Source organism: Anabrus simplex, chromosome 1, assembly GCF_040414725.1.
Source record: "Anabrus simplex isolate iqAnaSimp1 chromosome 1, ASM4041472v1, whole genome shotgun sequence".
Lineage (NCBI taxonomy): Eukaryota > Metazoa > Arthropoda > Insecta > Orthoptera > Tettigoniidae > Anabrus > Anabrus simplex.
The window spans coordinates 1,559,241,377-1,559,260,243 of record NC_090265.1 but is presented as its reverse complement, the minus strand read 5'-3'; the positions used below and the strand labels follow the sequence as shown (position 1 = coordinate 1,559,260,243).

General features: G+C 39.8%; 1 protein-coding gene across 1 annotated transcript in view; it reads right to left on the bottom strand.

Annotated features, from left to right (window-relative positions):
* Positions 1-18,867, bottom strand: part of LOC136880643 (constitutive coactivator of peroxisome proliferator-activated receptor gamma) — a 194,104-nt gene that overhangs the window by 74,134 nt on the left and 101,103 nt on the right. Inside the window, exon 3 of the mRNA XM_068225583.1 lies at positions 5,847-6,909. Within this exon, the coding sequence (XP_068081684.1) occupies positions 5,847-6,909 (1,063 nt within the window). The remainder of the gene's footprint in view (positions 1-5,846; positions 6,910-18,867) is intronic.

Sequence of the window (18,867 nt, the reverse complement as noted above, 5' to 3'; positions counted from 1 at the left end):
TAAGTGCAAACATTCTATACTATTATTTAACAAACTTAGAATGTATTTAAGTTATACTGGCTATTTTCATCGGAAGGCAGTAATTCTAAACGTAAAAAGACAAAAAACGGTGAACACGACTTTTAGGCCTACAGTACATATAAAGGTCCGTTTTAGTTACTCATATCACGTCATTCGTTACATCTCATTAATTCCTCTGGTGAGGTTGACTTCAGGAAGGGCATACGGCCGTAAAAAGTCGCTACAAAGATTCGTCTCATTTCATACTCAATCCCGTAGAAGAAAGGGATAAGGGTATTGTGTTATCATATAATTAAATATTGATACAAAAGAACTTAATGGCCAGTCATTTGTCTCTGTCAGTTCAGCAGTAGGCCTACTACACAGTAAACCTGATCACTGCTTTCATTTGAATTATCGCCTTGCACCGTCAACTTCCCTGCCTTGCTACCGGCGTGTCGGCATTCTAAGAGACGTCATCTCCACTGCTATCTCTCGTCAGTCGCGTCAGCCAGGCTTCATTCTCTTTGAGCCATGCACTGCAATTAAGAGCATATGAGGTCCCGTCTTTTTGAACCTTTTAAAAATAATTTTGTTCCCGACTATAGAGTTTAAACAGTGTAAATCTATTCCTAGATGATATAGATGTAGATTCCCATAGGGAATCTGAAATATTTGTTCCGAATGAGTAAATTTATAATACCAATATAAAGGGTCCGTTATTGGACATTATAAATTTTCCAGCTAACTCATTCCCAGTTGCCAGCGTTTCACCCTCGTGTGTTAGGCTGGGCTCATCAGTTGGTACCTAGCACACCTACCAAGACGCTAGCTAGTGCATACCGTGGAGGCCACTGCGTAGGCTAATTGTATCCACCGGCAGTGCCAATGCACTATGAGACACTTCGTCTCATTATCAAAAATTGATGCCTGCTTGGCCATCAGATGATATAGATGTTGATTCCCATAGGGAATCTGAAATATTTGTTCCGAATGAGTAAATTTATAATACCAATATAAATGGTCCGTTATTGGACATTGTAAATTTTCCAAATTTACTCATTCGGAACAGATATTTCAGATTTCCTATGGGAATCAACATCTATATCATCTGATGTCCAAGCAGGCATCAATTTTTGATAATGAGACGAAGTGTCTCATAGTGCATTGACACTGCCGGTGGATACAATTAGCCTACGCAGTGGCCTCCACGGTATGCACTAGCCAGTGTCTTGGTAGGTGTGCTAGGTACCAACTGATGAGCCCAGCCTAGCACACGAGGGCGAAACGCTGGCAACCGGGAATGAGTTAGCTGGAAAATTTATAATGTCCAATAACGGATCATCTATATTGGTATTATAAATTTACTCATTCGGAACAAATATTTCAGATTCCCTATGGGAATCAACATCTATATCATCTGATGGCCAAGCAGGCATCAATTTTTGATAATGAGACGAAGTGTCTCATAGTGCATTGGCACTGCCGGTGGATACAATTAGCCTACGCAGTGGCCTCCACGGTATGCACTAGCCAGCGTCTTGGTAGATGTGCTAGGTACCAACCGATGAGCCCAGCCTAGCACACGAGGGCGAAACGCTGGCAACCGGGAATGAGTTAGCTGGAAATTTATAATGTCCAATAACGGACCATTTATATTGGTATTATAAATTTACTCATTCGGAACAAATATTTCAGATTCCCTATGGGAATCAACATCTATATCATCTGATGGCCAAGCAGGCATCAATTTTTGATAATGAGACGAAGTGTCTCATAGTGCATTGGCACTGCCGGTTGATACAATTAGCCTACGCAGTGGCCTCCACGGTATGCCCTAGCCAGCGTCTTGGTAGGTATGCTAGGTACCAACTGATGAGCCCAGCCTAGCACACGAGGGCGAAACGCTGGCAACCGGGAATGAGTTAGCTGGAAAATTTATAATGTCCAATAATGGACCATTTATATTGGTATTCCTAGATGGTCTCTGATATTCCCAGTTGGTGTATATGTAGCAGAAGCCACTCCTTCCGATTAAAGCCGTACTGTAGAAGGCATGCCAAACCATCAGCTGATAACTAGCGTATGTTACGAGTTGTACTTCCGAATGTAATACATAGTAACTGGAAACATTCTTTTGAAAACTGCGGCTGTTGAAACACAGACCCTTATTTCTGAGTATATTTCATGCTTGTTCTGTACATTTATCACATCAGGATTTGCGTAAACAGCTGTCCATTAGGTTAGGTATATTATCGCCCTGATAGGTAGTGCTAAAAGTTCGAGGGGAAAAAATAAAAATAAATAACAGGAAAATATACCACATTTATGGATATCTACAAGTGTGGCAGTAATGAGTTTTATTATCATAATGTTTAATTTTGTATGTTCGTTGTCTCTTTTTTAAAATTAATGCATACCCTAGTATGTTTTGTTTGGTGTCTCCGAAAATCGTTTAAAGTACGTCGGGACATAAAATTATTCTTATTTGTTAGGTAACTTACATTGGCGAGTAAAACTATCGTTTTAATTGGATAGTTTTTATCACGTTTTAATTTTAGGCTACTTCTCTCCAAATATATACGTATAATGGCCCGAGTTACGAGATATTAAACAACCACTTCGGTAATGATCTCGCCTGCTGTATACATAGCAACAACCGCGAATATTTTTCAACTAAAGTAAACTCCTTTCCTCATCCCGAGGTGATACATCTCTTTTTAGACACACGCCCAGTGGAGGGGAGTTACAGGTACCGCTTTTACCGCATATCAGCCTTCCTGCCATTCGTAAATCTTTGGCAGTACGGTACCGGGAATCGAAGTCAGACTCCCGAAAACAGCAACTAATTGTGCTAGCCATTACGCTGGCGGACATTATTAATTACAAAACACAGACGTATAGCACGACTGATGCATGCTTGCAATGTGCGGGTTGCACACAAAGCTAGGCCTATTCATCTATTTGTGCGACGTCATCAGAGCTGCAGTAGACCTGCGCTACAGAGGCGGACATTTCTTAACTACGAAACACAGATGTACCGCATGGATTCGGCGTGTTTTTCATTGAGTAGGTTGTACAGAAGAAACTATTCACAAATTTGTGCGATGTCATCAGAGCTGCAATAAGACTTGTACCCGTTTCGAAGCGGAATCGTCATCGTTCTCCTACAAATTACGTCGGGGTTCTTATAGGCAAGATTTATTTTTTTCATTTTCTTCATCTCGAAAATTCAGGAGGGGGTCTAATACATGAGTAAATACGGTAAATATATTTAGGAATTACCTGCATGAAGGAGTGTGCTAATTTAATCATGTTTGATCTGTTCTCATAAGGTGACTATGGAGTAATAATTATATGGTTTAAAGGTGCCTGAATCAAATGATGGACATTTAAGTGACTGTGAGTGATAATACAGTGCAGAAACATAATAAACAGGAAGTGAAGCTACACTTGAATGTAAAGTTTATGTTCTGTTATTCATTTGAAGGATAAAGGCAAGGTAAAAATTTATTAATCAACAATGTTTATGCCATAGCACAGATAACTGTTGTCTGTACAATGCTGGATTTGTGATGCAATGTAATTTTTGTTCAACATTTTTGCCTTTATTTTATATATTTGTATTCTTGGATGTTGTTCTTTTTCTTTCTCATTTAAAGTATAACCTCCTCTTTGTGTATCTAGCCATCCTATGCACTCATTAACCCATATTGACCCTATCGACCTGAGATTTCATGCTTACCTATATTCCCAATTCCTTTTAGGGCACAGTATACAAATACATATTCAATACAGATGAGTGCGATGCATGATGTTAGAAGGGCTCTTCTGTTTAAAGACTCTTGAATGCTGATAATTGTTTGTATTGAAAAGATGGACCTTAAAAATAAATTGTTTCTTTATTGTAATCACAGTTCAATACGGATCAATCATCTTGAAATTTATACCTTTTGACATTCACAAGAACCACATCCAAACTTGGAATGTACAACTGCAGAAGAATTCAGGGACATCTTCAAGACCTTGAAAAACAACAAAGCTCCAGAAGAGGATGGGGTCATAGTGGAACTTCAGAAGTATGCCAACAACAGATCAACCATTAGCTGACACAAATCCTGAGAAAAACTTGGGAAGATGAAAAGCTCCCAGATGGATGGACATGAGCACTAAGAAAGGAGAACTGTCAGATGATGTCAACAATAACAGGGGCATATCACTACTACTAGAAACATACAAGGTACTGCTAAATAAAGCAGAAAAACATCTGAAGCCACAAATTGGTGAGCATCAAGTAGGTCTCAGAATGCACAGGTCATGCAGAGAACCTGAATTTCAACATTGGATACCATAGGGAGAGGAATAAGAACTATGTGCTCACATTTGCAGACTTCAAGAAGGCTTATGATTTGGTAGATCAAAAACACTGCTCCAAATCCTAGAAGAGATGGTTCTAGATAGGAAGAGCAGTGTTGATCTAACAGGGATACTATCAGATTTTTTTAATGATTAAAGGTGGGGTCACACAGGGATATGGGCTTTTCCCCCTCCTTTTTAAGTGTGTACTTAACAAAGTGATTAGTGAGGCATCGAAAAATGCAAGGAATAGGCGGTATATGAATGGATATGAGAACAAATGAATTGAAGTTGATAGTCTAGCCTTTGTAGATGATATTGTGGTTCTATCAGAATCATTAGAGGAGGCACAGAACTAGATTTCCAAGCTCTGGGAACAAGTGAGTAAGGCAGGTTTATGGATCTCCTTCAAGAAGACACAATACATGATCAACATTTTAACAGCATAGAAGGGGAAAGGATCCAGAAAGTGGAGAGATTTAATTACCTGAGAGAATGGCTATAAAACAACCTATCAGAAAAAGATGCAATCATATCAAGGATCAACAAGATGAACTTGGGTACAAACTAACCATGAAAACTATAACAAAGAAGAATATCTCAATCCATACAAAACTAAGAAACTATCAGACAGTTAACCACCTGGAAATCTTATACACAGCTGATGCTGAATCTGACAAAATCAGGATTGATCATAAAGCCAGAAGTAGTGGATAGAAAGATTCTAAGGAAGTTATTGGGAACTCAAAGAATAGAAGATGGATCGTACAGAAGGAAAAGCAAGCAAGAATTGTATCTGAATGTGGAAAAAGATCTCAGACATCCAGAAGACACAGTATACCTGGATCTTTGAACACATCTACAGAATGGACCCAGGAAGACTAACTAACAAGATACTGTAGTGGGGTTCTTTGAGACCAAGAGAACTACAGTACACTGGCATCAGGAGGTGAAAAAGGATCTAGAAGAAGTAGGAATACAAGGTACGGAAATCAGCAGCATAGAAGAATACAAGTCTAGGATCATGAACATCAAGAGTTCTAAAAAAGGTTAGCTCCCAGAATCAACCATCATGGACAAAAGGAGAAGAAGGCAGTGAAAAAAATGATTGAAGGGTGCAGATCAAAACCCATAAATAAATAGATGAAATTGAATTAACATTGCCCGCAGTCAGCCTATTATCACCCCATTTGCTGCTGCAATTCGTATCATTCACAGATTATGTAATACTCCATCAAGAATAGATGCATACAGGAAGTGAGCGGCATAGTTGCTTGCTGACATGTATTTATGGAATGGAGAAGGCCATGGTTAACTACTTATACACTCAGCACTAACAACACTCAACTCCACCTAGCCTTACGCCTACTACATGCTACTCACCACTAAATAAGGAAAACATTCTTGTGATCTCCTGACACCTCTCACAAGCCCATGTTAGATTTTTACAATAAAAAGAAATGAACTGATGGTTTTATATTAATACTTGCCTTTTGGAAATGTCTTCACAGGAACAAAGTTGGTCAGTAATGGTTTCCCATTCCAAGAACCCCATTCTTCAATCTCCTTTACGTCCGACTCATGTAGCAGGATACTGTATGTATTTTGACGAATTTTCTGAAATATTACTTGTGAAGAGGGTTGGTTTAAATTCCTTGTATTTTCAAGAAATACTCCAATCTCAAATGGTCTGCCCAAAAGGGTGTTCAACACATCCGGATGTGAATCGCAGTTGATATGTTTAATATATGCATGCCATAATATATCTCTGCGAGTTCCAAGACATGTTTCCAATGCAGAGATTTTATCCCAAAAATCTGTGTTCTTAGGCTTAAATCTTTCAACTCCAAACTGCAACCATTTTCTGAGAGTAGCTGAATCTGAGATATCCTTCCACAACTCTGTAAGTTTCTGAAGGACATTTTCCGGGGAGTTCAAAATACCACATCCTTGACAATTCTCAATGTGACATACTTGACAGATGTCGTGCACTAGTTTTGCAATTGACGTTATTAGCTCCTTTGGTGGAGGAACTATCTGTTCCTTGCATACATCAGCTATTATTTTTAGATGTATATCATTTGGAATTTCATCTCGAGAGAGTATAGCTCCAAACCATACTAAATTTTCCACATTAAGGGACAATGCCTTTGCCAGTTCAAATTTGTTGTATTTCACAGCAATCATAGAATCCAAATCCAAGTGGCTTATAGTGAAATGGTGAAATTCTCCAGGCAAAGCAATAAAATCAGTGTCATTTGACAGGATAGCAAAATGTTTGTTAATTCTTGCATACTCAGCAAGATCTTCTGCTTTAGATTGTTGTGAAATGAGAACTTTACAATTACATTCATACTTGGGTACAAACTTTCCTGTAGCACTTAAGAGAAGAGGCATAATATTTCTCTTATTAGATGATTTCCTTTTCTGTTCAAGTCCACAAAAGATTTTTGAGATGGAATTCAATTTCAACTCATTCCTAATTTTTCGGAATTCCCTTCTAGTATCATCAGTAGGTCCATCAAAATAAAAGATAACGCTAATTCCAATGGACTGAAACAGAAATAAGAAACCTTGCAAGCACAAATTTCAGTTTAAAACACTTTGCAGAAAGTTTGTAAGATACCTATACCTATGAAAATTAATATCTATAATAGAAATAATCATTGATGATTTGGTTCTACAAGTAGAGAAACTCAAAATACATCTTGATATGTGCATCATTAATGGTGTGACAAACGCCGAATCTGTATTGCACCCCCCCCCCCCATCGGCATGCTTGGTGTTGTGGCCCAATATCAAAAGCGATCTGCCAGTTTCTCGAAGGTGTCTGTGCCACTTCCTAATTGATATATATGTGGGAAACATCGTCACTCAGTCGCAGTTGATACTTCAGCCAAAAATGACATTATACAAGCCTAACAGACAGCTAGCGGGACACGTGCTGTGCTGTACTGTGCTATAGCCAGCTGTATGCTGGGATGCTTACTTAATTAAGAATTCAGACGTTAAAAGCAGTTTTCACATTTAAATGCAACAGCTATCACAAATGTTACACTTCCAACACAACAAAATGTCGGGAGAGATGTGGAATACAGTTTTAGACATCTACCACGCCATTAATGGTGCATTTCAAGGCGTATTTGGAAAAAAGAAAAGAAATTGAGTTTCACTACTTGTAGAAACAAACCACCAATAATTATCTCTCTTATTTCTCAAGAAATCAATTTATTACACATTCAAGCCAGACCCTGTATTTGAGAAGGGTGACAGAAGCTATGTAGAAGTTATTGAGGAACATTCTCATATCATAAGCAGCACAAATATTTAAAGGTTACCAGAAAGGAGAAAGAAGGACAATCGGAAGAAGTGCAGTGTGGCTTTAGAAAAGGAAGATCAATACTTTGAGAGAGATGATGAAAGGGCTATATTGCTTCACTGTTTTATGTTTAACTAGCACAGACAGGTCTTACAATGATGATGGGCAAAAAAGGCTAGGGCTGGGAAGGAAGTGACTGTTGCCATAATTAAGGTATAGTCTAGTATGAAAATGGGAAGCCTTAAAAAAACCTCTTCAGGGCTGATGGCAGTGGGGTTCAAACCCTTTATCTCCTGAATGCAAGCTGACAGCTATGTGATCAAAACTATTCAATGATGGAAAAGCAATGGGAATGAGGAAGAGGGTGATGACATTCCTTGACTTGGAAAAGGCATACAAAATTGTCCCCAGGGAAAAGGTATCAAAAATTATGAAACAGAAAAGATTTGGAAAACGAATGATCAAATATGTGTAAGCAATGAACAACATATGTTGCAGCAGTGTCCAGACCCCTGCGTGTTGGACAAAATGGTTCTGAAATGAAACTGGACTGAGACTCTTGTTCATGACCCCCATGGATGGAATTGTGAAAGAGACAAAGGACATATATGGGGAGAGGGATCTAAGCCAATGTTGTTTGATGATGGGATTGTGGTGCGGGGAACAAATGGAGAAATTCACCATTGTCACCAAAGCTTTATAATATCACAATGGACCACAACCTGAATGAACTCTCGGAGGAATCAGTAACTAGGGAATATGGGTTTCCACTCATAGAACGTTTGAAGCCTCTCACAGAACTGGGATTTTCCAATGCCATTGTTGTTGTTGATAAAGACAAAGCTTCCATGTTAGATCTGACTGAAACATTAATGAGAAGATACAGAGAAAAAGGTTTGAACATCAATATATCCAAATCAGTGTTCATCAACATATCCTAAAGGTCACCTTACTGATGGCCTAATTTCTGTCTTAGGTGGAGGAACGGAATTACCTTTAACACACACAGCACGATGCAGGATCTATGTCTCAAACTGGAGTCACCATCACCATCTCCTCTTCTTCAGGTAAACCAAAAGTTCATTGTCATAAATTCTGCTGTGTGCATAACATTAACTTATCCATCTTAGACATTTTCACTGAACTGTATCACACTGAAATTTCTCAAAGACAGTGACAAAATGATAAAATGCATGCTGAAAGAAATCCTCCAGCTTCTTGCCGATACATCTGATGGTATGATACACACATGCTGGAAGTGCAAAGGTCTAGGACTTTTCCAATCGCATTGGGAAGCTGCCCTGCAACACATTAGCACCCATGTTGAACACCATGTATATGTTTGTCCCTCAGAAGGCAGCACTCATCAGACAGCTACATCCTCCGTGGAAGGGGAAGCTAGGTAACTACTCACCGGCGTGGTCATTGATGAGACTTGTACTAGCGTGGGTAAATGTATTGAGGTTGGTTGCAGCAGTGTGCTACAGCATGGACCACAGCGTTCTATCTACACTGACTGACAGAGCAAATGCAACACCAAGAAGGAGTGGTCAGAACTTTATGCCAATTGCAGGGTAGACTGACGTCACTGAGGTATGCTCATGATGTGAAATGCGCCGCTGTGCTGCGCACGTAGCGAACGATAAATGGGACACGGCGTTGGCGAATGGCCCACTTCGTACCGTGATTTCTCAGCCGACAGTCATTGTAGAACGTGTTGTCGTGTGCCACAGGACACGTGTATAGCTAAGAATGCCAGGCCGCCGTCAACGGAGGCATTTCCAGCAGACAGACGACTTTACGAGGGGTATGGTGATCGGGCTGAGAAGGGCAGGTTGGTCGCTTCGTCAAATTGCAGCCGATGCCCATAGAGATGTGTCCACGGTGCAGCGCCTGTGGTGAAAATGGTTGGCGCAAGGACATGTGGCACGTGCGAGGGGTCCAGGCGCAGCCCGAGTGACGTCAGCACGCGAGGATCGGCGCATCCGCCGCCAAGCGGTGGCAGCCCCGCACGCCACGTCAACCGCCATTCTTCAGCATGTGCAAGACACCCTGGCTGTTCCAATATCGATCAGAACAATTTCCCGTCGATTGGTTGAAGGAGGCCTGCACTCCCGGCGTCCGCTCAGAAGACTACCATTGACTCCACAGCATAGACGTGCACGCCTGGCATGGTGCCGGGCTAGAGCGACTTGGATGAGGGAATGGCGGAACGGCGTGTTCTCCGATGAGTCACGCTTCTGTTCTGTCAGTGATAGTCACCGCAGACGAGTGTGGCGTCGGCGTGGAGAAAGGTCAAATCTGGCAGTAACTGTGGAGCGCCCTACCGCTAGACAACGCGGCATCATGGTTTGGGGCGCTATTGCGTGTGATTCCACGTCACCTCTAGTGCGTATTCAAGTCACGTTAAATGCCCACAGCTACGTGCAGCATGTGCTGCGGCCGGTGGCACTCCCGTACCTTCAGGGGCTGCCCAATGCTCTGTTTCAGTAGGATAATGCCCGCCCACACACTGCTCGCATCTCCCAACAGGCTCTACGAGGTGTACAGATGCTTCCGTGGCCAGCGTACTCTCCGGATCTCTCACCAATCGAACACGTGTGGGATCTCATTGGACGCCGTTTGCAAACTCTGCCCCAGCCTCGTACGGACGACCAACTGTGGCAAATGGTTGACAGAGAATGGAGAACCATCCCTCAGGACACCATCCGCACTCTTATTGACTCTGTACCTCGACGTGTTTCTGCGTGCATCGCCGCTCGCGGTGGTCCTACATCCTACTGAGTCGATGCCGTGCGCATTGTGTAACCTGCATATGGTTTGAAATAAACATCAATTATTCGTCCGTGCCGTCTCTGTTTTTTCCCCAACTTTCATCCCTTTCGAACCACTCCTTCTTGGTGTTGCATTTGCTCTGTCAGTCAGTGTATATATAAAATAACTTGTCCTGACTGACTGACTGATTCATCATCGCAGAGCCAAAACTACTGGACATAAAGAAATGAAATTTTGGGGATATATTCATATTATGATGTAGGTGCTCGCTAAGAGAGGATTTTTGGATATTCCTTCGCTAAGGGGGTGAAATTTTAAAATGAGTGTATCTATATCTCAAAACTTTAAAAGTTTACAGATGTAAAAATTGGTATTTAGAATCTTCTTTAAAAATAAGGAAACACTTTTTTTTCAGAAAATACCAATAGGAGGGGTGAAAAAGGGTGAAAAATGGGGGGAAATGGGTTGAATGCCTTTAATCAGGATACCAGTACTTATATCTCAGAAACTGAAGATATTACAGACCTGAAAATTGGTACTTTTGATCTCTTTTAAAAATAAAGAAACACGTATTTTTTTGTTTTTGGAAAATCCAATTAATACGAGGGTGAAAAGGGGGTGAATTTTTAAAATGAGTGAATCTATATCACCAAAATTTTAAAGTTTGCAGATGTAAAAAATGGTATTTAGAATCTTCATTAAAAATAAAGAAACACAAATTTTTTTGTTTTCGGAAAATCGCAATAGGAGGGATGAAAAGGAGTGAAGGAAGGGTTGAATGCCTTTAATGAGGCTACTTATGTTTCAGAAACTGAAGATATTACAGACCTGAAAATTGGTGTTTGGGATCTCCTTTAAAAATAAAGAAACACGTATTTTTTTGCTTCTGGAAAATCCAATTAACGGGGAGGTGAAAAGGGGGTAATATTTTAAAATGAGTGTATCTATATCTCAAAACTTTTAAAGGTTATAGATGTGAAAATTGGTATTTAGAATCTCCTTTAAAAACAAAGAAACATGTATATTTTGTTTTCAGAAAATCGCAATAGGAAGGAAGGGTGGAAAAGGTTGAAGAATGGTTCGAATGCCTTTAATGAGTCTACTTATATTTCAGAACCTGAAGATATTACAGACCTGAAAATTGGTATTTGGGATCTCCTTTAAAAATAAAGAAAGTCATATTTTTTTTGTTTTTGGAAACTCCAATTAATGGGGGCGTGGGGTGAAAAGGGGGTGATTTTTTAAAATGAGTGTATCTATATCTCAAAACTGTTAAAGTTTATAGATGTAAAAATTGGTATTTAGAATCTCCTTTAAAAACAAAGAAACACGTATATTTTGTTTTCGGAAAATACCAATACGAAGGAAGGGTGGAAAAGTTTGAAGAATGGTTCGAATGCCTTTAATGAGTCTACTTATATTTCAGAACCTGAAGATATTACAGACCTGAAAATTGGTATTTGGGGTCTACTTTAAAAGTAAAGAAACACGTATTTTTTCATTTTTGGAAAATCCACTACTGGTGGGTGAAAAGGTGGCATGAATTTTTTTTTTAAATTAGTGTGTCTACATCTTAAAACTTTAAATTTACAGATGTAAAAATTGGTAGTTAGAATCTCCTTTAAAAATAAAGGAACACGTATTTTTTTGTTTCCTGTAAATCCCAATAGAAGGGGTGTAAAAGGGTGAAAAATGGGCTGAATGCCTTTAATGAGGATACATATATCTCAGAAACGGAAGATATTACAGAACTGAAAATTTGTATATGGGGTCTTCTTTAAAAACAAAGAAACACGTATTTTTTAGTTTTTGGAAAATCCACTTAGTGGCGTTTAAACAGAAGTGACAAATTGGGGTGAATTTTTTGAAAGACTATATCTCCAGAATATCTTGGAAACGTAAAATGTTACAGACGTAAAAAGTGGGTGTTTGGAATCTCATGTAAATGTAAAGAAACATAGGTGATTTGTTTTTGGAAACTCCTTTTAAGGGGAACTCAAAAGGGGTGAAATTTTAAAATGAGAATTTTTACAGTATGTCTAAAAAAACGTAACATGTTACAGAAGTGAAAAATGGATATTTTATCTCTATTAAACATAAAGAAACGTGTATTTTTAGTTTTGGGAAATACCACTTGGCTGGAAGGGGGGATGTGTGTGTAAAGGTTTCTAAAAATGGTGTTGAATTCTTTTAATTAGGCTACTGCTATCTCAAAAATGAAGATGTTACAGACGTGAAATTTGATATTTGCAATCTGCTTTAAAAGTAAAGAAACGCGTATTCTTGGAAAATCCATTATGGGGGGAGGTGAAAGAATTGAAAAAATAATAGACTTAATTGTATGAGGATACATACATCTAATAAAAACTAAAGTTGTTACAGATGTGAAAATTCGTATTTGGATTTCCTTTAAAAACAAAGAAAAACGCGTTTGGGGGGGGGAGGAACCATCTTGGGGGGCGGGAGTGTAAAGGAGTTGAAATCCTTTCATGAGGACACATAAATCAAAAATTGAAGAAGTTAGAGTCGTGACAATTGGTATTTAGAAGATCCTTTACTATTAAAGAAACAAGTATTTTTTTTGCGGGAAAATTCACTTGGGGGGGGAGTAGTGTGAAATGAAGTGAAAAAATAAATTATTTTTATAGGGATACTTATATCTCAAAACTGAAGGTAATAGACGTGAACATTGGTGTTTGGAATCTCCTTTAAACATAAAGAAACATGCCTTCTTTTAATTATTTTTTTGGGTGGGGGGTGGCGGTAAATAAACTTAACGGCGGTGGGGTGTAGAAGGAGGTGAGACCAATTGAGTTTACTGTACTTAATGTACTTATAAGGATCCTCCGTTGCTCAGGCGGCAGCGCGCCGGCCTCACACAGCTGGGTTCCGTGGTTCAAATCCCGGTCACTCCATGTGACATTCGTGCTGGACAAAACGGAGGCAGGACAGGTTTTTCTCCGGATACTCTGGTTTTCCCTGTCATCATTCATCCCAGCAACATATAATAGTAATTGTACCGGGTGGTACACCCCCATGCCGCTAATTCAAACTTTACGCCAGTTGAAACTCCTCTACTGGAGGAAGTCTGAACTTTACCTACTGTGTTAATTTTCAAGTTTCTCAGAAGATGTCACTACTTGGAAATTTTGAAGTTTCTGAACTGGGTCATTTTCGATGTATTTTTGTTTTGCCTGTAGTAAGAAGTGTGGACATTCTCTTCCAGATGGCACTACTGAAGAACTACAATTGTGCACCCTAGTGCGAAGTGAAATAACTATGTTTTTGGAGAAATTTTGAATTCATAAGTTTGTTCTTTGTTAAATTTCTTTCAGTTATTGTTTAAGTTGGCAATATTAACCCTTTCTTTCTGCCAGTTTTGAAACTGGCCAATCATAATTTTCTGTAATTAATTTTCCACCAATAAGGTGTTTCTTCCTCATCTAGTGTAGGGGTTTTCGTCGTTAACCAATACAATTTTTGTGGGAGGGTGTTCTCATTCCTGAAACGCCTCAAACTTTCCACGAGGGTATATAAACTGCTGATTTTTGGGTCTCCATGCCACTTCAGTAACATCTATCAGTGTGTAAAGTACGTAGCAGGGGGCGGGAAGTGCCTCTTTCTTCGGGCAGCAGTTCAGCCACCAGGTAATGGCCGTTTAATAACTTCTTTTCTTGTCAGCTCAGCAGTTTAACTCTCGGGGCAGGTCCGAAGCCTTTCCACCATGTAACTTTTCCCTAAAATGTAAAGACACTTAGTATCAATTCTATCTTTTAAACTACATATTGGGATAGAGAGTGCTTAACCCTCTCGAGCTCCCACTCATATTGCATTGAGGTGAACTTATTTTCACAACCGTTTCTTCCTTAACGTAATGTAAATTGTTTCCTTCTAAAAGTCACCTCTTTAGTATGGGATTAGCCCTTGCAGTAACGGCCTAGTGCTAAGTAGGTTTTATATAAAGTGTATTAGGACGGCAAGAACGCCTCCTCTCAAGTTGGTATTTTAGAGGCCATGTAATTTACCTGTTTCTTTACTTAATAGGCCTCAGTAGGTTGGGTATTTTTACCCCTGTTTTCATGTCCTTGGAGGACAACTTGAATGTGGAGTTTGGTGTGGCCTTTGATAGGCTTAAATTTTGAGAGCGAGTTGCTCTTTCTTGAAAATTGAGTTGTTGTATGCCTCGAGGAGGCTTTACCGTGTAAAGAGGAGCAAGTGCTCATAGGCGTGATTGGGGTCTACTGCCCCTTTGTTGAATTCTGTATATCGTAAGGTTGGGCTTATGGCTCAAGAATTGTGTGTCTGGCTCTCGGAGCCCAAATCCTGTAATCACTGTAATTGTACATTTTCGAATAGTGTTTCGGCTACTGGGTACCTGTTCTATTTGTTATTTCTTAATCTTGAAAAGAAAATATACAGTAACCTTGTTAAATTTTATCTTAACTTTAATTTCGTATTTTGAGACCTGTTCTCCCCCGCACCTTCTTTCACCTCTGCACATCCACTATACTCCGTAACAGTAATAATAATAATAATAATAATAATAATAATAATAATAATAATAATAATACCGAGCTCGATAGCTGCAGTCGCTTAAGTGTGGCCAGTATCCAGTATTCGGGAGATAGTGGGTTCGAATCCCACTGTCGGCAGCCCTGAAGATGGTTTTCCGTGGTTTCCCATTTTCACACCAGGCAAATGCTGGGGCTGTACCTTAATTAAGGCCACGGCCGATTCCTTCCCACTCCTAGCCCTTTCCTATCCCATCGTCGCCATAAGACCTATCTGTGTCGGTGCGACGTAAAGCAAAAAAAAAAAAAAAAAAAAAAAAAAATAATAATAATAATAATAATAATAATGTTCCGGACCGTCGTCAAATGTGCGGAGCGTGCTGGAAACGGCTCCTGGACGGGTAATGACTAAGAATGCAGTCCGGCCGCGGGTTCAGTGCTGCCAAGGCACCCAATATGACACCACGTCGGATCTCCTGAAGGATTTTATCGATATTAAAAATGATTATAGGAAAAGATGGCAAAGATTTACGGACCCAGCTGACCGAGAGGAATACCTGAGCGTAGTCCGGGTAGTACGAAATCGATTGGTGAGAAGAAAGATTGAAAAATTGGAGGAAACGTGCCGTATTCTAATAGAAAATGAGTCAGATCGGGAATTTTGGTGGATTCTCGCTGAAAACGAGTCAGATCGCGAATTTCGACGGATTATATATCTAAAACAATAAGCATTCAATTATAAATTTCAGTAAAATACCGTAGCGAAGCACGGGTATCTTGCTAGTGTGTATATATTTTGTACAATGTAATTAGTAAAGCGAATAAATCAGTTAAGAAATGTGCATTCTATTGGCCTTCCCTTTGTACTTAATGATAATAATGGAGTACATTTTTCTGAACTGTGGGAAGAGCTAGGCCTCATGACACATGAGTAGTTAACTCGAACACGAGACTGAAAAAGCGTACAGCTAGTTTTGTCACTGCATTTAATGAAGTATCTAACATGAATGATATCTGAGCTAGGCGAAGGCTGCTATGTTCAAGTAAGGATGTATACAACGATGTTGAAATCCAGTCAGAAATGAATGATACCAAAGAAGTTTATAATGCAGATAGGGAATCTGTTGAAGAACTTATCCTAGAAATAGAATCTAAGATGGAAACTCTGTTGGATCCAAATTCGAGTGCAACTTTCTCCGCAATGGCTAGTTCTTCAAACACTGGTAGCATGCATGAAATAAGACTCCCTACAATTTCACTGCCAATATTTATGGGAATTATTTCTGAATTTTTTCACTTTCAAGATACCTTACAGAGCCTGGTAATTAATAATCATGCCTTAATGGACATACAGAGGTACTATTATTTACTGTCATGCTTACTGGGAGAGCCTCACAAATTAATTGAAAGCTTGCCTATCGCTGAAAGTAATTTCAAGATAGCTTGGGAATTAATCTTTCAGAGATACAATAACCCCAAATTGATTGTAGACCTACATGTTAAGCAACTGCTCGATCTTCCATCAGTGAAAACAGAATCAGCTAAGGATTTATGAGTATTGTTAAATCAACTGCTAAGCAATTTGAGCGCTATCAAAGTAATAGAGATAGATGTGCCTTTGTATGACTTTTGTAATCTCGCTTAGTGCTAGATTGAATCAGCCTCAATTTTAGAAAACAGTGGGAAGCTAAATCCTTGGATAAGAAGTTCCCTCACTTGAAGGATTTAGTAGCATTCTTGGAGAACAGTTGTCAAACTCTGGAGTTAATCAACCCCGAGAAACACCAAAGCGACAAGCAACAGGTCGTACCCAAACATGGTGGTGATAAGGGTAGTAAGAAGTCCTTTGTCACAACATCACCTCATAATGAGACTTGTAAAGCTTCTCACACCCTAACAAAATGCCCTAGGTTTCACAAAGCCAGCATTGTCAAGAAGTGTAAACTTTGCTTTAACTGTCTGGGTGCTAATCATACTTTGAAGGAGTGTAGTTCAGAAAATTGTGTCAAATCTGCAATAACAGACATCATACTCTGTTGCACAATGAGCAGAGTACTTCTTACAATACTTCTGCTACATCAGAAACCAACCAAACTCAGCAGTAGACCTACTGTGCTGTGAAGAGCAACTATACACCTGTAGAAATTCTACTCTGGTTACAGACAAACGTGGGAATGCAGTGTCGAGCTCTACTTGATAGTGTGTCTCAAATGTATTTCATGTCCAGGCATTTGGCAGCTTGCACGGGGATTGAAGTGAGTCGGCACTCGATGCTCAGAAAGAGAATTGGTGATTTTAAGGCAACTGAATCATCATATATTTGTCAAATTCAAGTTACATCCAAGGTCAAAGACTACACTACTCCTATTGTTTGTGCTGTACTTTCTCGAATAACTGGTCAGCTCCTACAGCATACTTGACATGTCTGACTGGCAGCTCCCATTGTAGCTTGGCGGATCCTCTGTTTAGTACACCAGGAGAAGTTGATTTACTACTGGGGGCTTGACATACTGCATTTGGTCAACTTAAGAGAAAAAAATCATCCCACAATGCAGGAAACTGCATTTGGCTGGATCTTATCAGGCAAGATTCCACCACCTTTAAGGTCTACCAGCAAGAAAGTAATATCTTGTCTTGTTCGCAGCAACAAACTGCACACAGAGGTCGAATTGTTCTGGCAACAAGAGGAAGTAAAGATGTCTCCCCTGCATTCTAAAGAAGAGTCAGCGTGAAGAACACTTTGTGAACAACACTACTAGGGATAGCACCGGAAAATATGTTGTAAGACTGCCTATTAAACCACATCATGTGGAACTTGGGGATTCATTTAAATACGCTACTCACTGTCTCAATCAAATTGAACAGCTGTTACATCACCAACCAGACTTGAAGAAGGACTATGTCAAGTTCATGACAGAATATGCTGATCATCACATGGATCTTGTGGCAATGCAAACCAACATATTACCTGCCTCATCATGCTGTAATCAATATAATTGGTTTGTTATTGGACATTACAAATTTTCCACCTAACTCATTCCTGGTTGCCAGTGTTTCACCCCAGTGTGCTAAGTTGGGCTCATCAGTTGGTAAATAGCACACCTACCAAGACATATCAGTGTTCTCCCTAGGGCCTGGTTATCATAACTTAGATATATGCTAGTTACATAATATTTCAATTTGCTTTACGTCGCACCATAGGCCTTATGGTGACGATGGGATAGGAAAGAGCTAGGAGTGGGAAGGAAGCAACTGTAGCTTTAATTAGGGTATAGCCCCAGCATTTACCTGGTGTGAAAATGGGAAAACACAGAAAACCATCTTCAGGGCTGCTCGTAACCGCACGGCCAACTCGCTCCATTTACATAATATTAATTACATATTTGAGTCAATGTAAATACTGTAAAACTGTTTATGTTCAGCTTATTACGCATTGTCGTGCGTGAGCGGTGTCTGGATTAGCATCGAATCGCATGTGAGCACTCGATTCCGCTGGATGTAACGAACCCGTCTTGACACTCCACAGCAACCGAGTGATTATAAACGAGCAGTAGATCGCTAGAACTTCAATATACTCTGTCATGTCTTCTTCGTGATAACACTAAAATAGTTCATTTGTGCAGTCAATGTTTATCTGTCTTAATATTATTGTTAATGGCCTGAGGGGAATAAGTTGAAATTTTATCACAACATTCATTTATTACGTAGTATTCCCTGCCCGGCTATTCATTCCTGCCACCCAGCTGACAAAAATTTCTGGGGAGAACACTGCATATGGCTAGTGCATACCGTGGAGGCTTTTGTTGTTGTTGTTGTTTTACATTCCCCTCCCTGAAGGGGAGGGACAGGCCACCTTGAAGGTTACACCTTCACCCTGGCCAGGAGTTTTGGTGGGTTGGGAAAGGA